Raw genomic sequence first — 25,483 nt, forward strand, 5'->3', positions numbered from 1 at the left:
AATCTGGACATATTTTTGGTGTTCAATTTGCCCGTCACTGGGCAGTTTGGTGGTGGGTTTGGTGGTGGATATGTGTAGTGCTCTGAGAGCAAATGAGCTCACTTCTGGCTCTCCGCCTCCTAAAAGGCTCTCCTCGCTGGGGCCTCTGTCAGGTCAAGTAGGTCATGGGGGTGGTGTGATCCCTGATTGTGAATGACTTATGCAGACACTGCCTAGTCTAAGGGTAAAATATTGATGCTGTTGCTGGGTGTTGGTATGTCTGTGTAGCTCTTAAGGTCAGTGATTTTTGGTGGACTTGCTGTGCTTTGCTGTCAGGCTAATGTGTGTACTGTACAAGAATGGTCAAGAAATGATTGCAGAGTTTTGGGTGTATCACAGAGTCTGAAATATTGAGTGGACGTTGCTGTGGTGCCCATCAGGCATTGATAACCTTATGGTATAACTGGAACATCTACACAGCGGTGTGGTTTTGTGTTTATTACTTAGCATGACAGAATTAGGTGAGTTTGAAACCTACATGTGGTGTAATGTGCATTATGAGTACATGGAGGGTTTTTAAAAAAAGTATGTGTGTGTGTGTGTGTGTGTGTGTGTGTGTGTGTGTCTGAGTGTGTGTTTTGAGTGTTTGGGGGAGGGTGTGTGTGTGTTTGGATGGGTGACGTAGCGTTTCTGTGGCAGAGGTGGTTGAGCTAAAGAGATCCCTGGTTCACTCATCCATTATTTAGCGGGTTCTCTGCTAGTGCTGAGCTAACCCCCACATCAACTGGCCTCCTTTCTGCCTAGGAGGAGGAAGATCTGCACACACACACACACACACACACACACACACACACACACACACACACACCTTTAGGTCCTGCTGCTGTCAGAGGCCAGTTCACCTGCACACCCTGAGGGATGACCAACTAACAGCTACAAACACACACACACACACACACACACACACACACACACACACACTCTCTCTCTCTCTCTCTCTCTCTCTCTCTCTCTCTCTCTCTCATCTGTTGTGGGAATTATTACTCTTATTTACATCCACATCCACACACATCGTCAGACTAACTCAAAACTAACTTCAAATACTCCTAATCAAAGCCGAGTTCACTCATCCTCCTATGTTGTATGATGTGTATGATTTCCGATTTCTGATTGAATCTAAGTGGTTCACTGGGGATGGGGATGCAAGGAGAGAAAAGGCTTTCTGTGGCGGCGGTGGTGGCATCAGATATTATGCTCCTTGATAAATATTCATGTCAGTGCTCAGGTGTCTGCTGCACATGGGTTCATCTCGACTCCTTAAAATAACACCATGGTTACATTGCTACAGTATCTCAGATTACACAACCCTTCAAAAACGCAAACATGAAGCGCATAAACTATCAGCAGTTTCAATAAAGCACAAGGTGAATGATGCATGCAGTGTCACAGTAGCACCTGCTTTCCCCTGAATAATTATGAATAATGATGTGCTTATATTATAACAATGTCTGTTGTATTGCTATTTAGGATATCAAAGGGTCTAACATTACTTAAATAAGCCATTATAAACATTACACTCGGTTGACATGTTTTTAAATTGAGGAATACGAGTAGCCTTTTTTGATGTTTGGGTTAAGGTCAGTGTGTAGTCAGGGTAAGCAGACAGACATGCTAATAGTTAATGGTTAAAGGAACACGCAACGTTTTTTTCATGTTTAACTACGTTATTCTCTTTTAGATGAGTTGATACATCTCGCATTTCAATGCGTGCACTCAATGGCTCTGGCACGCGGTGCTACTTTGATAGCACTTAGCTAGCCCAGATACATACTGTACCTCTCACATGCGAGAGGTATGTATCAACTCGTCTTAAGCCCTATTCGCACGGGATTAGTATTACCTGTGGACCTCCGGTCATTTTCAAATTATCGCCCCACCTCTGTGTTACTTGCAGCGCATTCGCACGGGATAAGCAAAGTCTGTAAATGACTCTATTTTCACTGACATTACACCCGGATATGTTGTATGCTAACGTCCGAAAACAACACAGAAAGTAGAAAAGATATGCAATTGCAACAGCAATCACTGAGATACAGATTCGCACGGGATTAGTATTATCACCGGACGTCTGTGTTTGGCGAAATATAGTAGGTAATTTGCGGCGGAATTTTTACTTTACAAATTACAGACATGGCACATTCGCACGGGACTAAGATCTCAGACATTCTCCGCAATTATCACAAATCACCAAAGGTCCACAGGTAATACTAATCCTGTGCGAATAGGGCTTTAGTTAAGGGAATAACGTAGTTTAATATGAAAAAACATAGATAGATCAAATAGATAGTTGATAGATAGAGCTTGAATGACAGTTACATTAAATGTTGTTAAATAGTGACCTTGATGATTTGTTTATTAGTGACTGATACTAATTAATCAGCACAATAGACAACTACCCTTCCATGTGGAATTTCGTGAGCTTTCTGTACCAGACCTTGTAGGTTTTACAAACTAATTCATATAATGGTATCGACATTTGTGTCCCTTAATATAGCCTATCATAATTATATTTTGATGGAACAAACTGGATTTGAAAAACATGACATTCTTTAGACATGCATTAGCCTGACAGCATATGATTACATATGATTATATATGATTATATATGGGCTCAAGGACCCTCTTGTACCTCATCAGGGGAAACACACTACACACACTACACTGTAGGCACCAACCATTCCAGTTTTATCGGATAAACTGGCCAAATCAGTAACAGAAGGTGTTTCATCTCTCAAAACTATGACAGCTTTCATGCATTGGTCTAGTTTCTTCTTTTAAGTCTCCAGTTTTTGCTTTTCAACATGCCTCGGGAGGGGGAATGTGTTGTTTAGGTTGCACAACAGCGAAAGAGCATATGGAACACTCTCTGCCTTCAGGATAACCGGATCTGCTGAGGGAACGGAAAAGTTTTTCTCTTTTTCACAAAAAAGGAACTGCTCTGCAAGTTATATGCTTGCCTTTATTAAAACACCTTCAATGCAGCAATTACTTTCTTGTTTTACTTATGTTGTTTTTTTACACAGACATGCTTTGTCTAATGCTTTGTTGAATGTCTGTTGAGAAGTGGAAACAGAGAGACAGACATCCCTCCTCTCTGAACACGGGAAACTCTAGCTTTCATATTGGCTGTCAGATTGTGTGTGGGAGAAGAATATGGTCCAATGTATGTGAGAATTTAAAATTAGGACAATTCTGACAGTGTTCCTCTCCTTTCTTAAAAAACTAAGTTTTGCTGAAGCGCTGAATAAATCATTCTGTCTTCTTATCAATATTTGATCAGACAGCGTGCAGAGAATAGCTCTGCACCGTTTGCTGTGTTTGACTTTGTTGTTTTGTATGCATTACGTGGCATTATACCACAAGTTCTGTCTTTCTCAGTATCTCAGTGTTTGTTAGCAGTCTGATCTTGCTTTCATCTTTTCCATCTTTCTCTGACTTTCTGCCAGATTGCATTTCAAGATCATTCTTCACGACACTCAGAGGGACTAGTTTGATTGTTTCACTTGGAACCTCACCGTTAGTGACCACTTAAGATTGCAGAGCAATAAAATAATTGTGTCCACTCCGTACGCTAGTGAATAGAGGCCTCTACAGCCCTGTAAACCTGCACTCCACACCACTCTGCCACGGAACGCACAGATCATTCCTAATTTCATTCCATATCGAATAATATTGCACATGCCAATCGCCACAAGATATAACAAAGAAGGCACTGCCAATGGAAGCAACAGGAAGTGGATTCACTGGGTTTTAATGTTCAGCAAATGCACCAAGTCACATGAGCTTATGCCCACTTCAATCACAGACTGTTTGGCGTTGAGTTGTTCTCTATGGCCATTAGCGGCAAACCCATTCCTCCATCCCTCACGCTGTCGTGTTAATAGGGTAGGCTTGCAGAGTGAGTGCTGAAGGTCGGCACCTCCACTGGCACAAGGATGCCAAACATCACTGAGAGAACTAATGACAACGCTAGCCGCTATAGCCGCGGCTGCACCCGCGTCCCCCCTTCCTCCCATTGAGCCAGAGTGCAAACAAGCCATCCCCACATGATGGGGGAGGCATCGATCGCCAGCGCGCCAGATAGCATTAGTGGCCCTCCGCTGGGTGAGAAGTGGCCATGGGTGGAATGGAATGGGTGATTAAAAGCTAGCAGGATGTAGCCGTAGAAGGGAGGTTTGCTCTAAAGGCGCCCAAGTGACTACTGGTTGGAGACGTGGATCCAAGAGGGCCATAAAGAGACACTGTCATTAGTGTAATTACTCACCCAGGTCTCGGGCCCTTTAAACTGGGCAGGACGTGAGCATGCTAATGGACGAGGTGGGTCAAATCATGGTGGATCGGGGTTGATCTGTAACAAAATAGTGATGTGGTATTCATTTTGATGCAGGCATACAAGTTACCACCAATTATCTATACCTGAAATGCCTGAGACTTTGAGATTGGCACTTTCTAAGTAACAAAGCTCTCCATCTGCCCCTCTTGAGTTTTTTTTACCTGTGAGATCTAAGAGTCACATCTCATTTTCTCTTTTTCCCTCTCTTCTCTCGTTCCTGTTCTCCTTCATCTACTGTACCCCTCTCTCTATCGGATTCCCTCTCTGCACTTCACCTCACCGTTCACTCCAGTGGCGTGCCTTTCTGATGATGCTCATGGAGTGATAGATCCCCTGAAATTGGATTTGCTCTCAACTACAAAGCGGGAGGATTAGAGGTTAGGACTGCTGTGCACGCTGTCTTAACAAGCTTGATACTCCTGATTCCCAAGCTTGCTGTGTTGAAGCACTTAAGTTCGCTTAAGTTACTGCATACTCTATAGAGAGGACAGATTGATTGACTTGTCCTATCTCATTTTTGTCAGAACTCTGATTACTTCTGATTTTTTTATTTTTAAGTGAGAAAAAACATCCACAAGTGTGAGATGTGTCTATACAAATTTAGAACATTTGTCCCATAATGTCCCTTAAACTTCGTAAAAATAAGAAACGTAAGTCTAGACTTTTCCTCACCATGATGAGTTCAGGATGCTCTGGGCCTTTAGTGTGAGAGACAGGGATCAAGGCAGAGAGAGAGAGAGAGAAGACTCCTAGACTGCGGGGTACCCAGCATGCCTTGAGACCCCCACACAGCAGGGGTACGCGTGAGACCCTAATTGGTTGTGAGAACGGGTTCCAGGATCGATGGGAGGAGATCTGAACACGCCCCGATCTGAACAAACGCAGAGTAGCCCGAGGGCAGCCGGTTTAGCTGACGCAGGAGTCACTTCCTAGACAGACGGGCAGAAAGAGCTTTGGCGAAATTCTGTCCAAAAGACGTCCACTCGAGTGTCTGAGGCCTGAAGGAAAAAAATATTTATCGTGTCCTCGAAACGACCTTTAAATATCAACACCGGTATGATATCTCCGATGATTACCTGCTCACGCTGCAGGGTGTAACAGAGCTGTCAGTGTGGATGGTCTGTACTGTAGCTGAGATTCAAACCCTCACACGCAGTGCAAGGTACAGTACCTACCTCTGTATTGTTTGTGCGGTATCCGTTTCTCACTGAGATTTCTAATTAAACACCCATCTGTGTGTTGCGTAATTCTCTCTTGTGTGAGAAAAGTGGTAATTGTAGCTTCCCTTCCAATCTAATTTTTATTCTTGTCATTAAAAAACACAATTCTCTCACTCTCTTTTTCTCTCTCTCTCTCTCTACCTCCCTCTCCCCCTCTCTTGGAGAGACTTCTGTATTCAGCTGGGTTATTGGAACAACACATCCTCTCTATTCCCCTGACGTGAATCACTTTCGAGCATCGTTGGCTGGATCCAACACCAACAGTGCTTCTGGGCTCTCGTCCTGCCAGTTGGTGCACTGGCATGACTCACCAGGGCGTCCAATGCTGAGTGATGCTGTCATGACTGACAGAAATATGAGCCTTCACAAGTCAGCTGCGTTTCAACCCCGATTTGCCTGACAAGGAGTTGCATGGAAAATTGGATTTGAAACATGGCACATAAACTCATTAAACTTTCCTGAGCTTCGTCCAGCTTGACACATTTCAGTTGAGTTGTTTTTCCTTTTAACTCAGTGCCAGAACACAGGTAATATACACTTCAATCAAAGCACTAAAGGCGAGGTTTTTGTAACAATTGCATTAGATAGATAGATTGCTGAGAAATCGCCATATTCTGGCATTTGTAATATATTAGGATGTGGTGAATCTATTTAGTAATATTGTTGTCATGAAAGAGTGACAGAAATGATATTAGGATATTGCACCAGTCCATTATACTGTGCGTGTTGCCTTCAGCTGGCAAGATTATCAGCAAGCTTAAGATGGCAGTGTGAGGTATGAATACATTAACACAGAAGAAAAGTACTGTAAATGACAGTACCATAAGTCGACGCTACCAAAACTGGTGTGAAACTGAACAGCAACATAAGATGGTGTACTCTGGTGATGGATGCATTGTCCCTGACCCTCTGTAAAGATGTCAGCGATTTTTACATTCTGGTATATTTTGGAGGTGGTTTGTTGGTTTGCGATATGACTGAAGAGCAGGAAGGATTTTCTTATTTATTTATTTTTTGGTCCATAGCTGAATTGGTGATTGTATCTTCCGGCTGATATGACTCACCTCAGGGCTCGGCGAAAGGCCCGGCCACATAGCGCTCACTGATTAGCTCCCGCTCCTGCTTTCATTTGATGGGGATAATTACTTTATGCTAATGACAGTAACATTTAATGGCTCTTTGGGCTGGCTTCCTCCATGAATATCAGGCCAGGCCGAGGACCGAGCAAGGATTTGAATTTGAATGGAATCTCCGGAAAACAGCTCCCTTGCGACAACCATAGAGGTGACAACGTGGTAAAGAGACGAGGATTAAACTTGTGAATAACGCTATTACGCATGCCAGTGACTGACTGTAACTAGGTAACCGCTCCGTCCTACGTCTCGTGAATTCAGTGGCGATGAGAGTTTTAAGAGTTGACGTGGACGTCGGCTTTATCAGGACAGACACCTCAGCTGTCGCCATGGCGGCATCTGTGTGGGAGGAGTCTATAGGCGATGAGTGGCTTCAACACAGGGAGGACCCACCAAACCGTTTAGCATCTGTCAGTGGGAGGCAGACAATCAAACACGGCATCTGCTGGGGACGAGCCGAAATGGAGAATGGCGTTAGAGCACAAAACAGAGCCACAATGGAGGATGGACTGATTTTTATCTGGGACACATCCCACGTCCCCATTCAGGGGCAGCTGCAGACCTGATACTATCTTCCTGATTTACTGTAATGTCTCCCTGACAACACGTTTTCCAATTCTCCCTGACAACAGGTACATATTAAGATTCAATAGATTTGGTTGTATGACAGACACTGAACATGTTTTGTATAACCTGTTTATATTATATTTATAGCACAATGGCTATGTGTGTGTGGCGTGTGTGTGTGTGTGTGTGTGTGTGTGTGTGTGTGATGTGTGTTTGTATGAGAAAGTGTGTGTGTGTGTGTGTGTGAGAAAGCGTGTGTGTGTGTGTCAGGATGAACAATGAATGAGGACAGCCTCTTTTCTCATCTCTGTTGTTGGATGCGAGTGGAGTGTTGGTGGGTGGTGGCTGAGAAGAATCTGACGCTGCCCTGGACTGAAGCCTGGCAGCACACACAGGCAGAAATAGTAACAGTTCCCGTGTGTACAACCGACTAGGACCACACAAAGTGAACAGAGCAGTCAGCAGTAACTGACTAATACAACAGTCGAACTACATTAATAGTTATGTGGAGTTGGTAGCTGCTTTGGTCATGGTGGTTACCTTTACAGACTCTGTAGTTTTTAGTTTATATCTTTAACAAAACATAAATCCTTCCCACTCTCAAATGAGGCTGGGCACAGTCCTTAAAAATTCCCAATTTGAAGAGTCCTATTTACACAGTTTCAGCGCACACTGATTGATACATCAAAGACATAGGGAAGCACTGTAGGTTTGATGCTCAATGTTTTCAGTCTTTAAGCTAAGTGGGAGGATGTCCTCTCTCTCACTGCCTACAGGGAGTGATTGGAGAAGGAAGTAGAATCCTGCCATCAAACACCAGACGAATAATTAGCCGTGTTTGTGCACCTGAGATGTAAATGCGGCACATGCATGAGGTCTTCATTTAAGCCTTTGTGCGCACTGAGGCTGGAGAGGCTCGGCAGGTGAGTGACAGCTCTGTGTTCTCGGATTCTGTTTGAGTCCCAATCTGCACTTCAAAGTGGCGTGAGCATCACCCCTCACCTGGCTCTCTTTTCATCCACTACACTGCGGTGGATGCCTCTGGCGAAAAAAACCCAGAATGATTTTCTGTCTCTCTCTCTCTCTCTCGCTATCTTTCGTTGTTTTTCTTCAAAGTAGAAATTGTTGAACTGCAGTTGTTTGAGAACTCTTTGTGGAGAATAAAACCAATGAATTTCCCCCATGTGGGTAACTGCACCGCAAGAAACATTACTGTTGGACGAACAAGAAACCGAACAAGTCTTGCAAGTTATTGCATGAGGTGCTTTGATATTTCTTCATAAATGCTCTCTTTTTTTTCTTTTTTTTTTTGCTCCGTGTACACGGCCAACAACACTTTCTCCAGCAGTCTCAGTGAGAGAGAGATTGCCCTCTGAGTGGAGCTGGCTCAAACACACAGCATCTCTCATTCACAGGAGTCTCATGTTCCAAAGTTTGTCCACTTCCCATTTTCCAGATCACGAACATGCAAAATCGCAGCTCTGCCCTGCCGCCCCCTTGCTCCCTCCCTCCGTCCCTCCCTCCCCTCCCCTCGCATCTGCAGGGTCCCTGAAAAAAATTAATTTGGAGTCAAATATTAAAATGGTCTGTTGTACGCCGCCATAATTGATTCTTTCCACTGAGTGCACACAAAATGGCCAGACAGCAGGAGATAGCGGGCTTCAACAGTGGGCTCCGTGCCCGCTTTTCAACCAGGCACCCCAGCAGGGCCCGGGCGCCGCTGCCAACACGCGGGCCACACACAGACAGGCACGCTGGGTGCCAGAGAGGCATTCTGGGAAGGCGGTGTGTGCAACGCCACTTATTCTCCAGCATGCTTTTGTCCTGCTGGGGACAATCTAATAACGGGTCATAAGAAGTGAAAAAGGACAGCATGAGGTCGCAGGAAGTGACATAAGTGCCAATAGGCCAATAAGAATTCTGCTGCTGCTGCAAAAAAAGAAAAAAATCCCAAAGACTTTGCCCATGTACCATTAAACATCCATCCATGTTGATAGATTAGATATATTCTCTTTTTCATATGTTCTAAAGATCATAAGTCATTTTTAAAATAGAATTAAGAAGACAGGAGAGAATGAAACGGTCAGATGAAGAGAAAGAAGAAGGAGAAATGGTGATAGTCAAGGAGTGACTCATTCACACACACACACACACAAAATGGAAATGGCCTCTAGCCACCACCAGCCAAATGTTGTTAAAACATGAAAGTGGATTTTAGAAAATATGAGTGGCTGGAGAACTGGACCATTTATCTGTCAGTGGCTGGTAGATTTGAAAAAAAGATAATTTCCATCCCTGACACGCACACACACTCACACACACAGACAGACAGACAGACACACACACACACACACAAAGTAAAATGTGTATGGCATGAGTATTTTTGACCTCGATATTTGAACAATCCTGGCTACATCCCTAGAGACACCTAATCACAGACAGAAAGTAATGTCTTTCTTATTCATCCATCCCAAACAGCTGATAGGACCATCATTTCAAGCTTATCTAAGACTGGAACAAATATATACTTTTGAAAGTAAGTAATTAAGCAGATGCCGATGTAGACACATGTATGAAGGCCATTAGGATGGTTTGTAAAGGGGCTAATGGGTACATTAAACAGCAAGCCTGTGATGAGTGGAGGCTCCATCTATCAGGAGTTGTATGCTCAGGCTAGCGGTGGCTTCCGACGCCTCAAAAGACCTGCTGGCTGGTGACAGCGAAGGGTTATTTATGGGGGGAGGGTAAGGACCTGCTGCTCACAGAGATTTATTACTTTAGCAGCACCCCAATACACACACACACACACACACACACACACACACACACAGAGACACACACACAATTCATCTACCCACATTCATTTATGCATTCATCCATTCATACACATTATCAAACACAGCAATTTCCAGCACACAAAAGGATTCAATTTGTCGTATCCCATTTGCGTCTCATTGTGATGAAAAGCCTCTCTGAATCGATAGGACCGGATCCCTGGGTCTCTGATGTAAATGAATTCAGCATGAGGTGTGCAGGTCACCGCAGGTTTAATCACCAACACAGGAGACATTACCCTGAACCCTGCTCAGACAGAGAGGGTCAGACACACATGCTCCGTCTCAGTCTGTGACAAGAACACACACACGTACACACGCACACACTCATACACTCATGCACGCACGCATGCAGAAAACGCATGCAAGCGCACGCACACACACTAATGGTCGACTGATGAGAATGAAGAATGTCTGCGTGAGCCTCTTCCTCTCCTCCTCTTCCTCCCCCTGCGTGCGCGGCGCGCGCGGTGCTGACGGCCCAGGGCTTGCTGCTTGTGAAGCGGATCCTCCATCACGGCTCATTGATCTCCCTGAGTGAACCCATCACGCCGGGCCCGGCCCGCTCTCCGCAATCACAGGTGCGCGGGGCCCGCCTCTCCCCTCTCTCCCGCCTCTCCCCTCTCTACCTCATTTGTAAATGAAATTAGAAGCGCCCCGCGCTCAGTAAGCATGACCCTGAACTGAGCCTCCGCCAACAGGAGGAGCCGCTCGCTCCATCGGCTTAAGTCAATTTGGCTTGTATATCTGAAAAAGGCCTTGTGTGATTTTTGAACTGTCAGTGTAACCTTGTCGGGCTTAAGTGTTTTTGTGCAGGTTATTTTCCCACCATGTGCATATGTCCGCCTGTCTCACATTCTCCCACTATACTCAACCACCTCCACATCTCTACCTGTTTCTCTTTTACGTTCCTTCCATTCTTTCCTTCATTCTCTATTACCCTTCTTTCTCTCCCCGCCTCATTGGTCTTCTATCTCTCTCTCTCTCTTTGTATCTTCCTCTGCATTTCTCTTCTATGGCCTCTCTCCAACTATCTCTTTCTTTGCTCTCTCCCTCTCTCTCTCTGATTTGTGATCCTCCTCCATTAATGAGGTAGAGCTCAGAGGACTGTGTGGGGTTAGCCGGATCAAAGTCCCCGCCGCAGCTCCGCGGCTGCGCCCGGCTGGAGTTTTGACAGGGCCTAACGTGAGCTTTATCGTCTGTGATCACAGCTGACCCAGCCATCGATTGCGGGGATTGTGGCCGTCCTTGCGGCCGGGGAGGAGAGCCGAGAGGAGACGCCGACTGATGAGGCTCATTAATGATTCTCACACGTGTAGATGTGTCAGTCGCCCCCCCGCCCCCCCCAGTCCCGAGTTCTCCTCCGGCAGCCCCACGATGCCTCTATCTGCTTCATGGACTAGAGGTCACACGGATAAACTCATGGTATTTGAAGTACGGAGCTCATTTCGAATTTATCTGAGGACACATTTTAAAGTCTGAGCACCATAAATAACTAATTCAGTTGTGGAGTTAGTGTTCAATATAGCGTAGTGGAGTACTTACTGGGCTGCAGATTTGAAATGATAACAGCGTTTCTAACCAGCGGTCCGTCTCGTCATCTGGCATCGAATGTGCAGAATTTATCCTCCGGTTCAGATTGTCTCATTGGCACTCATGAGTGTTGAAACATGTAATGACATGTAATCATGCAAATATTATGCATCTCCATCTGTTGGATATAAACCAAAAGGAAGCGCTTTTCTGCAATAGCCCCTTTTCCAAATGCAACACTTGTCAACTGTATGCTGGAATATGTGTGTAATGATCTTCTCCTTATGGAAAGACAGTTGATAGCAGCATGGTTCCATGTGCAAAATTACCGGAATAGCACAATATCCACCAATGATTATATTGAAGACATTTATCCAGTTTTAGATTAATGCACATGGAGTAGTCCCTGAGTGTATGTACCTGCATGGGGTAGTGTTCAACAACAACAAAACCTGTTAAATCGTATAATTGAAACATCAGCACTTTTACCAATATGAGTGTGGTGTGGGCTGGGTGCATACATAGAGCCTGGACTTTACCCTTGAACTTAACTTTGAATTGCTGTGTCATGAAAAACTACAATTTACTGGTGGTGTGTGTGTGTGTGTGTGTGAGAGAGAGAGTGCATGTGTGTGGGAGTGTGTATATTTGTGCATGCATGTGTCCATGGTGGGTGGGAATGTGTATATGTGGGTGTGTGTGTGTCTGCGCACGCCTGCATGTGTCTGCACAAGAGTGTGTGTGGGCAAATGTGCGCTTGCATGTAATCACACACGTGTGCACCCTGTGTGTGTGTGTGTGTGTGTGTGCCTCGACACATCTGCCAGCATGTGTGAACTCACCGGTATAGATTACACATTAGGCTCAGGCCCTATGGGGAGGAGCAAATGGCCACCGTGATCCAGAGGAGCCTCTCGCTGCTGCATTATTAATCCAATGCTTCATTAAAAGCCTGCTGGGCCATCAGCAACACTATACAATATCAATAGGGCAGCGCCAGCACCAGCAGGGGTAGGGCAGATCGGTGTGTGTGTGTGTGTGTGCGTGTGTGCTCATGCTCTGAGTGTGTGTGTGGTGTGTGTGTGTATGAGCATGTTTGATGTGTGTGTGTGTGTGTGTGTATGTATGTGTTTGTGTGTGCACGCTTGGTTTGTGTGTGCGTGTGCTCATGCTCTGAGTGTGTGCATGCTTGGTGTGTGTGTGTGTGTGTGTGTGTGTGTGTGCTCATGCTCTGTGTGTGTGTGTGTGTGTGTGTGTGTGTGTGTGTGTGTGTGTGTGTGTGAGAGAGTGAGAGAGACAGCACTGGCAGCCAGGCTACTGCTAACAGGACAGGCAATTAGCCAGCGGTCTCTAAAGCTGAACCCTGTCACTGATAGGGGTTAAGGGGAGTTCAGGCCTTTGTGCTTCAGAGGGAAAGAAAAGCTGTTGTAAACTGACAGTTAGTGAAGGCTGGGCTGTGTGAACAGAGTCTTTGGACAAGGTGAAAGTTATGGATTCACTTTCGAGTCAGACAGAGTTGTAAAATGTACAGTAGTAGGCTATGTTTTGAAAGCTTGCGAAACAATGTGGATGATATCTGTAATGTGAATCGACTAACAATTGTACTATACCTGGAAACACCTGTCGTGGCAAATCATGTGAAGTTCTGTTTGTGCCCGTGTTGAAGGCGTTCAGTTCCTTGGGGGAACATCAAAGACAATGTTTGAAAATGTCAGCCCAAGATGATTATATAACAGAATCATGCGGTGTTCATATTTCGACCCCTAAAAGCATGGCAACAGTATAGAACATTACATAACAGAGCCTCTTTTGAATATGAGAGGGGAAATAAAACAGAAATGAGGACGTCACCCCCTGCTTGCTTGGTAATGCAGTGTGTAACTAGGCAGTGGGTGGATGTCCAAATGTTCCTTGCTCTTCCCTGGGATTTTATACTCATATTATGTCTCATATTGTGTTTCTACTGCCTCCTGGTTCTGACAAGTAAGAAGGGGTGTTGAATATCTCCCCCTAGTGATCTATTGACAACGGTTGTCTGAATGTCTTCACAGAACGAGAGTACAAGAAAGTTGGACAGCAAATTATCAGTATCTGAACGTGAGATCTGAATGAAGCATAATTACTCCCGTGTGTCTGAAATGAGATAAGGGACATTTTGGAACACAAACACACACACGGGCACACACACAAACGTACGGGCGCGCACACACACACACGTACACACACACACAAGTACACACACACACACACACACACACACACACACAGACACGCTGAGATGCCCTGTGCGATACCCCTGCTGGTTCCTCTTCTGTATGGCTCTGTGTGTAGCCCACAGCTCAATACCTCTAATCCCAGCAGCAGCCCTGTAGTACAAGCGCTCCCCCGAGGCCCAACATGCCACACGTCCTCAGGGCACGGCACTCTCAGCTGCTGTCCCACCGGGCCGCCCAATCCCCATCCAGACCACTGTTTCAACACTACACTGCCTGGCTGCTGTGCTCTTGTGAATGTATGTATATATATATGTGTGTGTGTGTGTGTGTGAGAGTGAGTGAGTGTGTCTGTCTAAATGTGTGTGAGAGAGCATAATGTCTGTGTGCATGCATGAGTGTTTGTTGTTTGTGTCTGAGTGTGTGTGTGTGTGTGTGTGTGTGTGTGAGTATGTGTCTGATTGTGTGAGTGTGTGTGTGTGTGTGTGTGTGTGTGTGCTTGCGTGAGTGCGTTCTCTGTGTTGTAATTTGCTGCATTAGCACATTGATTTATCTCGGCGGCTCCCCTCCATAATGCGCCCACTGCAGTTGCTGTTTACCGAAACGAGAAACCAATATTGTTTGTAATCATCATTAAGTCAGGACCATTAGCGGTCTGCGCCCCCACCAGTTGTTTAGCCCCGGTGAGAGCCAAGGCCATTGCCTGTAATTAAAAACAGATAAATGACTGTATGAATGGAGTTACCCGCAGTGGCGACCACTGGCCTCGAGCGTGGAGAGGAACTCGACAGGGCTCGGCTCCAGATACAAGAAGGATGGTTTTAATAAACAACGGTTCTTGGGGACGGGGTCGAGATGAGACCCCAGAGCCATCATTCTGGCAGTAAGCTATGAGATGTCTTGTCTCTTTATGATCGGATGCTGCCATTAAGATACCGTAATCCATTTATTGCACTTAATTCCGTCACGGAACCATGCTTGGTCTTTACAGAATGCCTTTCACAAGGCCAAGAGCTGGCTGTTCTTCTTCAGAGACAGCAGTTGACAGGTCTTTTTATGCGGAGCCCGTGCCTGCATTGCTGTCAATCATTCTGACAACATCCACACCTCATTTCCTGTTCTGATGGTCATGGCCTTTAGTCTGGGAGAAAGGAATATCATCTCTGCCTCAGGGGAACTGATGACACACACAACCTTAAAGTATCATCCTTTACAGGGGAACCGAGTGGAAAAAGTAGGTGTCCTTCATCAAAAAGCATTGAAAGAAGAGGAGAGAGAGAGAGAGGAAGTATAGAGAGGGAAATCAGGGAAAGGAAAGGACTAGAGGCGGATTAGCTGGATTTCCCTCTCGAGCAGAAGGAAGCCATTCAGATCCACACAGATAACCATTAAGCAGCACAATTAGCGTTCTCTTCCCCTCCATGCTCTCCTGAAGAGCCAGGGCCACTTTGAAGCCCTGTGAGGGGGACAATCACAGCTTTGTGTGTCTGGCTCTGCTCTGTGCCCGTCTCCCTCTCTCGGCTCGGGAGAACTCCCAGCCCAGAATGGGTGACGGGCTGGCTGGCTGGCTGGTCGGGTGATGCGACTGGTGGTGCTGGTGGTGGGTATGGTGGTGGTGCTGGTGGTGGTGGTGGCGGTGTGGGTATGGTGGTGGTGGCGGATGAGTGGCTGTAGGCTCTAGACCACCGCGCTTGCCATGCATGCCAGCCAGTTGCCGAGGACACCCAGGCGAGAACAGAGGCAGAGCCCAGGGGGCTTCAATGAGATTCCTGGAGACCCTGTGGAGGTTGGCGTGTGTGTGACATGGGCTCTGTTGAGATTTTGTTCTGTTGTGTGTGTGTGTGTGTGTGTGTGTGTGTGTGTGTGTGTGTGTGTGTGTGTGTGTGTGTGTGTGTGTGTGTGTGTTGGTTTCCTTTGAAAGACTTAATTCAAAGAGCAGTTTGGAAGTGTTAATTCAAAAAAAAGAGAAAGGGCAATGAAAATGTGGCGTATGAAAGAGAGTTTGTTTTGTCAGTCATGAGAAGTTGATGCGCGGCGATAATCAAGCAGGGTCACAGGGTTTCACAGTTGGTGGGAAAACAAGCTCGTGGATAGCCTGAGGTTGTCAACAACTTCACACTGCAAAATCCATTTGTGTTTAACAAACTATTAATTTCATGCGAAACTAATTAATCCAACTCGACTCAACAGAAACCTGCTCGCTCAAAAAAAACAACAACACATTACCATGATGTGAAGCTTGTCCTATCTGACATCAACTGCCAGCTGGATGTTTTGAATCTGATACATCACGCCTTCTCTGACTTCATCATCCTATTACTAAATCATATCATCTCTTCACCTCGCACTTTAAAGGTCTTGGTGTTGTTCACAGGGAGATTAAAAGCTTTCTGGTGTCTCCCACATCCGTCAGTTTCTCTAGCTTGTGCTACTTTGATATGTTCAGCCATAGGAAAGTCTTCTTTTTTTATGATGTACTCATCAGCAACTTACCCTTAAGAATCTGAGCCCTCTTGATCATCTCTGCAAATTACAGAGACAATAAGATAAAATGATTGATCTGCTATCTCTCTTTTTAAAATCTCTCTCTTTTCTACTTTGGTGGTGGCATGTGTATAAATATCCCTGGACCGAAGCTCATTATAAACTAAGAGATCTCTTCTTAAAAGAGGATGCATCACAGCTTAGTTCACCAGCTACTGTGAACTTCATGACAGTTTCATCTTTTCCTGAAGTCTCTATTGCCCTCATAACGCTGATTGCAAAAAATGTCCTTGACAACTGCTCTTCGGGTGAGAGAAAATATTCTCAAAAACAACAAAAGAGCAACATGAAAAAATGAGATGTTATTCACAAATATGGCTAGGGTTGAATTGGGCTTTCATCCCAGCAGACACATTATACCTTATTAGTTCCAATCCAGTACAGCCACGGAGTTTCAAGTGATTTTCTGGTGCTGTTGTCTTACATCATCTTCTTGGAAGACAGTTTGTATTCTGCACAGAATCCCAAGCAAAGGATTCTATTCTTTCTTGCATGCACCAACGTAATACACAGATCTAATATTTTGTGACAGCAAAGTAATATGTAGGCCTAGTAACACCTAAATATAATGATGAGATCAGTGGAGTATACAGTGCATCAGTGCACGCAAGGATACTTTTTAAAGAATGCACTCACTTGTTAGAGAGTGTTGGAAAGTCTGCTCTGACACTGAGAGTTTCAGCACATTTTGTTCCAGCTTCAGTAAGCCTCTCTGCTGCCGACTGCAGAAGGAAACTAGGCTCCTGTTTGTTAGATAGAATTATAAATTCGATAATTCACCCCCACCCACCACCCCCCTCCAGAATAATGTGTTTCTGTCTCGGTCCGACACCACCATTATGAGCCGCCTTGATTCAATTGTTGTAAGTGCCAAGGCACATACGTTCCAGCTCGTAATGTCAGAGCCGACGAGGACGAGAGGTTGACCGAACTGGACGCCACTCTTTCGGGGGGCCACAAAGGAGGCAAATGTACAGTGTTCGACACACACAGGGTATCAGCATCGCCCCACCAATACCCCGCCCCCACCACTCTGACCCACCCCTTCTTCACATCAAACTGGCTTCCCAAATGAAAGGCTCCGCGCGCTGAAAGCGGCTTGTCATGGCACCATTTACATCTGAATGGCCCGACTTTTGTTGGTAAATTCAAGGGCCCTTTAGTGAGTTTGCATACTCTGTCCCAGTCACAATGCCACGGGGGGTGGGGTTGGGCACTTTCCCCCCGTAGCCTTGCCAAGCGCCGTTAGGAGTGAAGGAACAGGGCTGTGGCTGCCGACGGGAACAATGAGGGGGAATGAAGTCGACAAATCGCCGGCCTGTGTGAATCTGAAGTAGCTCACTCTCTCTTGCCTCTCTGTTTTTATTCTCTCCCTGGAATGGCAAAACATGCCACATACTGAACCGTCCTGGCGCTCGCTCTGTGCCATATTCTCTCAGTCCCTTTCTGCTCCTCTCTGTCTCTTGGCCTCCCCTTCCCTTTCTCTCTCTCTCTCCACTCTCTCTCTCTCATGCATTCTTTCATAAACTACTCTTCCTGCCTCTCTCTCTCTCTCTCTTTTCTCCTTTACCCCGGTGGACCTATCTCTTGCCCGTGGGTGACTATGGCTCGGAGAGAGTGCACCCGGACATGTTGTTTCATCACATCATCGGGGTTGGCTGTGCCTTAGCTCGCGGGCTCATCCATATTTCATGCGCGTTATGACTCGGCAGCCTGATTAAACAGTAAGGACGGCACTGGACCAGGTCCCTCTCTTCAATATGTAATAAGAGGCTCCATTCAGCCAGACAGATCCTCCTATTCATATTCTCAATTCCATCTCCCCGGTGGTGTTACCTGAATAGAAATCAGTCTGACGAAGCTCAGAACTTCGAGGAGTTCATTGATACTCAGCCCCTGCACGCTGTTTTTTTTTTTTGTATAATCCAGAAGCAAGATCTGAATGCTCAATACTTTGTAGATAATTCTCAGAGTGCTATTGGACCATGTGTCGTACCAATTGGTCATTCATGGTCGAGGTAAATGAGAAGATAATGGTGGCCTATTTCTTTGTACTCTGTCTGATGAGATTTTTCAGCGCGTATAGAGCTCCATCAACTCTGCTTCGGGCTCTTACGGCTTCCTGTGTCTAGTCGAGACATGTGCCTTCGCGTGACACGTCTCTTTCCATGCGGCATCCATAATTCATTCTTATTCATAAAATATAGGCAGCCATAAAGATTTCATTCTGTCATTTGTTCTGCTGTGGCCTTGTATCCCCCTCCCTTGCAAAGGGAGTTCACTTGTTATGTATTGGGTCTGAGATATACATCTCACGACACACACACACCGTGAGTCTGGTGACCCGGGCGCATGGCACGCCGGAATAAAACACGCACCCGTGCTCACACGCCAGCACACTCCGCCTGGCCTTCAACACGCACCAGCGGTGGAGTAGAAAGCTGACAAAAAGCAGCCGTCTCAGGATTATTTCTCCTCACTTGAGAGGGAGCGTCATAAATCCTCATCAGTCTAGTGTGACAGGTGCTGAGTTGAGGATTCGGCCTTGAGTGATTGAAAAACAGCTCACTCTTGGCTATTGATGTATGGATGTACTTTGAGTCTGTCACTTGAGATGCTGTCATATGCAGGTGACTTTTCCTTTCATACTTGATTCACCTGTGACTCATCCTTTGATACTTGCTACACCTTTGATGTATAGAGAGGTGTATGTTTCTGTGATAGCTGATTGGTCATTACGGATGGGTGTACATTGGTGCCTCTTTCTTAAGTACTGTATTACCTTTTTCATCAGTGGCTTGACCACTGATGATCACAATACAAAAATCGTCAAGGCTGTAGGGATTCATGTTCAGATTGTACAGTCCTCGTCTAGGTTCTAACTCACCCCAGTTGATTTTAATCATCAGCAGTGCACAATCCCATTCCTGGACATTAAAGAAATACTGAATGGGTTCAGACATATTGTCATGTCATGTCTCTGTTAAACAATAAACAAAAATCAGGTTTAGGTGCAAACAGATTACTTTGCAGCATAGATGAAGCCTACATAGAAGTGCATATATAGCGAACAGCAGAAGTGATTGAGACATACTATGGTGTCCTCATGTAAACCTCAGTAAATCAAGCATGCATTTTCAGCACCAGCAAAGAAACAAACAAACAAATAAAAAAAACCAAGCAGCAGTGCAGATACAGATGCAGATGTAGATAGTGCTATTGCCTGAATACAGTCTCAGATATACTGTATACAGCATGGCACAACAGGGGAGGCACATTTCTTCTAAAGACACCTCATGAAAATGGTCTGAATTCCAGATTGCATCGTTTTTGGAGCACAGGGATTATTTTCAGTATGACCGGAACTTCAGAAAAAAGTGAATTATTTTTAGCTTGGAAGTCTGTTTGCACAGATATATAATGGGCATGTTGCAATAAGAAGCTTTCATTCATGAAAGAATCCTATAGCAAGGATTAAGTTTCTTCTCCAGTCATGCTGGCAAGTGTTGCGTTCTTCAGTGGTCTTTTTTCTCACGTAAGGCCCATCCCTTGCTCTTGATGCAAAACTGCATGTGTGTGTGTGTGTGTGTGTGTGCGTATGAGAGAGAGAGAGAGAGAGAGAGAAAGAGAGAGAGAGAGAGAGAGAGAGAGAGAGAGCGTGAGTGAGACTGTTTGACATTGAGCGAAATGATTCTCGTAAAATCTACAGATGATCAATAGGCTTGTCTCTCAATCCATTAATGCGCAGCTCAGCTTTACATATAGGAGGATTAGAGGGTTAAGGAAAATGTCTCCGCTCCACAGGTCACTGCCTCCATTCTGCAGACTATTTCCCCTGGCCCTCCTATATTCAATGAAATGGCTTTGTGAAGGAAGGGCTTAGGATGAGTGGAGTGAATGTGTAGAACTGTTTAAGTTCTCCCTCAGGCTTGTTTGGTGGAGTCGTTTTCATCCTGTGCCAGCACTATAGGGACAGGGCGGGGTGGGGTGGGGTGGGGGTAGGGGGGTTGGATAGGGTTTTGGTTTGGGTGGTGGCAGGGGGGGTGGGGTGCGGTGGGGGAGAAGGCTTCAAGCAGCCGGGAGAATTTAAAACAGCACAACACAACCCCAAGGTCAGATCTCATCCATTCCACAGGGGGGGAAACAATGCCCGTGGAGAGAGGAGAGAGCCACAGGAATAAAAATGTGAGCAAGCGCAGCTGCTTACGTGGTGTGTGTGTGTTTGTGTGTGTGCGTATGTGTGTGTGCGAGCATGTGTGTGTGTGTGTGTGCGTGTGTGGGAGAGTGTTTGTGTGTGTGTGTGTGTGTGTGTGTGTGTGTGTATGAGAAAGAGTGTTTGTGTGTGTGTATGTGTGTATGTGTTGTGTATGTGTTGTGTGAGTAAGTGTGTGACACTGGGAAAGGGAGCGAGAGATGAAAAATAGGGACAGGGTGTTGCAGAAGCAGGTGCTTGAGTGAGCGAGGGAGTGAAGAAAAAAAAGAGGGAAGAGAAGAAGAGGGTGAGAGAAAGAGCGAGGCTGAAGGAGAAATAGAGAGGCAAGGATGGGAGGAGGAGGAGGAGAGAAAAACAAGAGACAGACATAAGCAAGAGGCTGCTAGAGGTAAAAGAGATAGATAAAGAAAGAGACTTGCTGTGAGCGCAAGACAGACAGAAGCAAAAAAAGCTGTTGTGGGAGAGACAGAGAGAAAGAACTAGGTCTATGTGTGTGTGTGAGAGAGAGAGGGATAGAGAGAGAGGGGGAGAGGTAAAGAGCAAGAGAGAGAGGAGACAGAGAAAGAGCGTGAGACAGAGAAAAGCAGGGAGACAGAGAGAGGGGTAGAGAGCAAGAGAGAGAAGGAGACAGAGAGCGTGAGACAGAGAAAAGCAGGGACACGGAGAGAGAGGGAGAGGTAGAGAGCGAGAGAGAGAAGGAGACAGAGAGAGAGCGTGAGACAGAGAAAAGCAGGGAGAGAGAGAGAGAGACAGAGAGAGAGAGGGAGAGACAGGAGGGAAGTGAGCCGCTGGCAGTGAGTGTCGTCTCCCTCATGGCCAGTGGCTGTGATTATTTGTGAGATGAGCTCACTGACCCGTCTTCCTCCCTGTGGGACGCTAAGAGCCGGCCACAGCTGAAGACCACCACCACACCACTGCTATGAGGTAGGACCCTACAGAGACTGACAACAGCACATACGCTCAATTACTCGTGAGAATAGATGAGTCTTGTTGGTTAAGTAATGAGCATTATGCCAGTGCAAATAGTTTTATTCAGATAAATAAGTTTTATCTGAATAAAAGTTTTCTGAAACCCTCTAGTCCTCCAATACTACCAATGTTGGAACTATGAAGCCTTGTGGTTTGTAGGAAACAAGAGATAGGATTGCAACTGGCCATTTTCAAAGCTTGAATCTTTATCCTGATTTATTTTTGTTTACTCGCACAGATAATTAAAACAGATGTCAGCCGTTTACTTTTATGTCTCTGTGTAATGCTCCTCTTCAGCCTGAGGCATCAGATTTGGGGTGGATGGCGCAGTACTGTTGCAGAGGGGGTGAGAGAGGTGAAGGCGTATTTAGCGGACACAAAAGCTCCCCACGGCTGTGTGTGTGTGTGTGTGTGTGTGTGGTGGTCTGTGCTGCTGAGAGAGGCTGTTGTTGCTCGGCGGCCGAGGTGAGCCTGCTGGGGAGCGAGCGGAGCTCCCCGCGGCTGAACACTCTGCACACAGCTTGTGTGTGCTCCACCGAGCGCCCCTACCCGCCAGGGCTCCTTTGTGTTAATTGTTGATTTTGCGCTTAAAAGGGCTTTGTGCGGCGGTTTTGCGCTGTGATCGCAACAAAAATGTCAGGACATTGTGTTGTTTGCCTTTTGTTTCTAACCCCGTGGCCAGCTGAGGCTCTTTGTATGTGTCACTAATCACGGTTTGATTGGCAGATGTGACACATATGAGCACTAATGCGCTTAGCGCTTAGAGAAAGTTTGAGGTCTTAAACTCTTCCTTAATGTCAGCTTTGACAGTGTAATTAAATTGATGAATGAGATTTTATTGCCACTCATTAAAACAGGGATATAAACCTAAATCTTATCGTAGTGGATCATTCTGACACAACAAGCTTCATTTTCGGGATTTTTATTACTGTTGTTACTCAATGTTGGGATGACACATAGATGTGGCCAATCTCATTATGAAGCCAACTGTGTGAGCTTATAAATTTGGCTGGAAGTGAAATGCCAACATCATCACATCTAGAAGGTTTGCATTTTGCAGTGAAATTATGCAAATTATATAATGGCTACAATGGTGAAGAAATGAATTGTTATATTTAGATTTGTTAGATGAGGTCTTTTGTATAGAAGGTCTGGCTCTTTAGGTGAAGGTACTGGATAATGATGAAAGATTACAATGCTCTCTGAATGGCATGTTCCCTTGAAACATATTTGTGTTTGTTTACGATGTTCATGTATGACATAATAATTATGTTACATTAATTACTGTGGGCGGCCTCAAATGGCCAACAGGTTCTAATCAAATGTGTGGCGGGCACGATAATAAATCATGTTGGAGGATTTTCTCTCCAGCCATCAAGGACCTGCTAAGAAGCTCATCAGTCTTGTCAAGACTAGAGTGACTTGCTGAAATTAACTGGGAAATTGGACATCATGTGGGCAGCTAATGTTCTGTGCTGTCACCACAGCCCTTTGTTAGCAGCCTGATGCCAGGAGCAGCAGAAGGTGTAAACAGACTCCAGTATGCATGTACAAGTGCATCAATGATTTGACCCATTTCAGGTCTTGGTCTTTTCATACAGATTTTACAATCTGTCAGACTTATTTTGGTGCTGTTATCTTTAGGCCCCTACCTGACCGAATAAAGCAGTGTGCTTGTGTGTGTGTGTGTGTGTGTGTGTGTGTGTGTGTGTGTATGTGTGTGTGTCTGTGTGTGTCTGTGTGTGTCTGTGTGTGTCTGTGTTTGTGCACTCTAGAGCACTCTCACTTAGCCCTCAATTAGTGGCTGATTGAGAGGTTCTCCTATAAACTGCACACACAGCTCTTGTCCACACATTCTCCTTCCACTTCCTCTTTGCCGGTGGATGCTGTGAGCTCTCCCCACTCCTCCCTAATCCTCTTCTCTCATCCCTCATTTCTCCCTCTCCTCTTCATCTTCATTAAATCCTTTTCACCCCGGTGTCATCCCTCTCTCTCTCTTCGTCTACCCTTCCTTCTTCTCTTCCCCACCCCACCACTCCATCTCTTCTTCTGTTTTTCCCCACCCCGCTCTCATCTCCCCTCCTCTGCCCTCTCATCCTCTTCTCATCCTCCCCTTTTGCCCTCCATCCATCAGCATCTGTGGCTGGTGCCCCCATCCAACCCCACCCCCCCCTTCTTCCTCTGGCCCCTGGCCGCCTTTCCTTGCCTTGCCCCCTCCCCCCGGCCCCTCTTGCCCTGGCTCTGAGGGGGCCACCTTGGCCCGGCTCCCAGCCCCATTAGCCTCCAGACTGGCTGCCATGTGTCCATCTGCAGCCGCCCGGGCACGAGGGGGATGACACCGCACTCACGCATCATTAATGATTCATTAACGAGCGCAGCCTAAACGAGACCATTAATGCTCAGGGATCTCATTTAGTCTGCTGCTGTCTCTCAGTGTGAGTGTGTGTGTTTGTGTGTGTGTGTGTGTGTGTGTGTGTGTCAGTGAAGAGACCCAGAGAGCAGTCTGACAGAACCTCTGGTACACTTGTCGTGTGTATGGGGCGTAGTCATTTGTGTGTGTGTGTGAGAGAGAGAGAAAAGGGGAGAGAGAATGAGAGTGTGAGCCTTTATGAGAATCCATATCTGTGTGTGTGTGTGTGTGTGTGTGTGTGTGTGTAAGGGGTGTGTAAGAGTGTCTGAGTCTTTGTGTGAATCCATTTGTGTGTGTGTATGTGGGGGGGGAGGGGGAGGGGGAGTCCTTGTGGGAATCCATATATATGTAATGTGTGTGTGTGTGTGTGTGTGTGTGTGTGTGTGTGTGTGTGTGTGTGTGTGTGTGTGTGTGTGCGTGCATGTGACAGCAGGTGCACAAAGCACTGTCATAAAATATGACTCATAAAATGTTGCTAGCTAAGAACCCTAGCTGGGCTCAGCCAGCGCTGTTTGGTATAATTTTCACATTCTGCATAAATCAATCACACTAACAACAGATGCTGACATCACTCTCTGCATTCTCCTTTCCCTCAGAGACGGCAAGCCACAGTAGGTCTGTGTTCTGTCAAATCTCTTGGTTCTAATGCTCAGTCTGCTGGATCGTTTGTGGATTTGTCGCATCTGGTCACAATGGACCAAGTTGTCAATACTGACAGAGCATTTCTTGGATGATTCTAAATCTCCGAATGTTCTGGTTACTAAAATGTGTTGACTGTAGAACAGACTGGATCCAACAAACTGTTGATTATGATGTGTACTTGTATGTAAGTACTGTAACTTTGCGCTGCTGTGATGTCCCAGCGTCTTGGGATGGGATTGCTGTCCAGGGGTTGCGTCTTTGCCTCAGATACTTGAGCCAGTAGTAAAATGGAGCCTCTGATGTAGTCTCATTTGTGTACTGTTGTGTGTTGACTCAGGTGCTGCAACACCAAGTCAGTCAGCAGACCAGACCAAAGCTGATTGGAGAAGAGACCACATTGCACCACACCGCACCGCATCGCAGGCCTGAGCCATGGCAGGGTGTCGCCTGTCCACTAGCCCTCTCTTCCTCTTCATCGGCCTCCTCTTCTTCATCACCGAGGGGTCGTCGTACCTCAGCGCACAGAGGTGGAAGTCACGACCGCAGCGGGATCGGCGAAATGTCCGACCGAACATCATCCTCATTCTCACTGATGACCAGGACATTGAGCTGGGTAAGTGTTACGGGGGCAGTAGACTAAGCCAAGAGTGGGACGTCTAATGACGTCTGATTGGTCAATGGGCCTCCGTAGCTCCAATCACGGCAGTGTGCGCAGCTCCGACAACACTGATGGACCTCCGTCGACTAGTTTAGGATTGCATCAACACGTTGAACATAATGAAATTAGGGTCTGAGCCATCGCGAAAAGTGTTGCACTAATTAGCTGTTTAGTC

At 46.0% G+C, this 25,483-nt stretch overlaps 1 protein-coding gene across 1 annotated transcript in view; it reads left to right on the top strand.

Moving 5' to 3' along the window:
• Positions 1-25,483, top strand: part of sulf2a (sulfatase 2a) — a 41,439-nt gene that overhangs the window by 1,020 nt on the left and 14,936 nt on the right. Inside the window, exon 2 of the mRNA XM_062546015.1 lies at positions 24,988-25,263. Coding sequence (XP_062401999.1) covers positions 25,083-25,263 — 181 coding nt within the window. The 5' untranslated portion in view covers positions 24,988-25,082. The remainder of the gene's footprint in view (positions 1-24,987; positions 25,264-25,483) is intronic.

The sequence above is a fragment of the Sardina pilchardus genome, chromosome 9 (genome assembly GCF_963854185.1).
Source record: "Sardina pilchardus chromosome 9, fSarPil1.1, whole genome shotgun sequence".
NCBI classification, from domain to species: Eukaryota; Metazoa; Chordata; class Actinopteri; order Clupeiformes; family Clupeidae; genus Sardina; species Sardina pilchardus.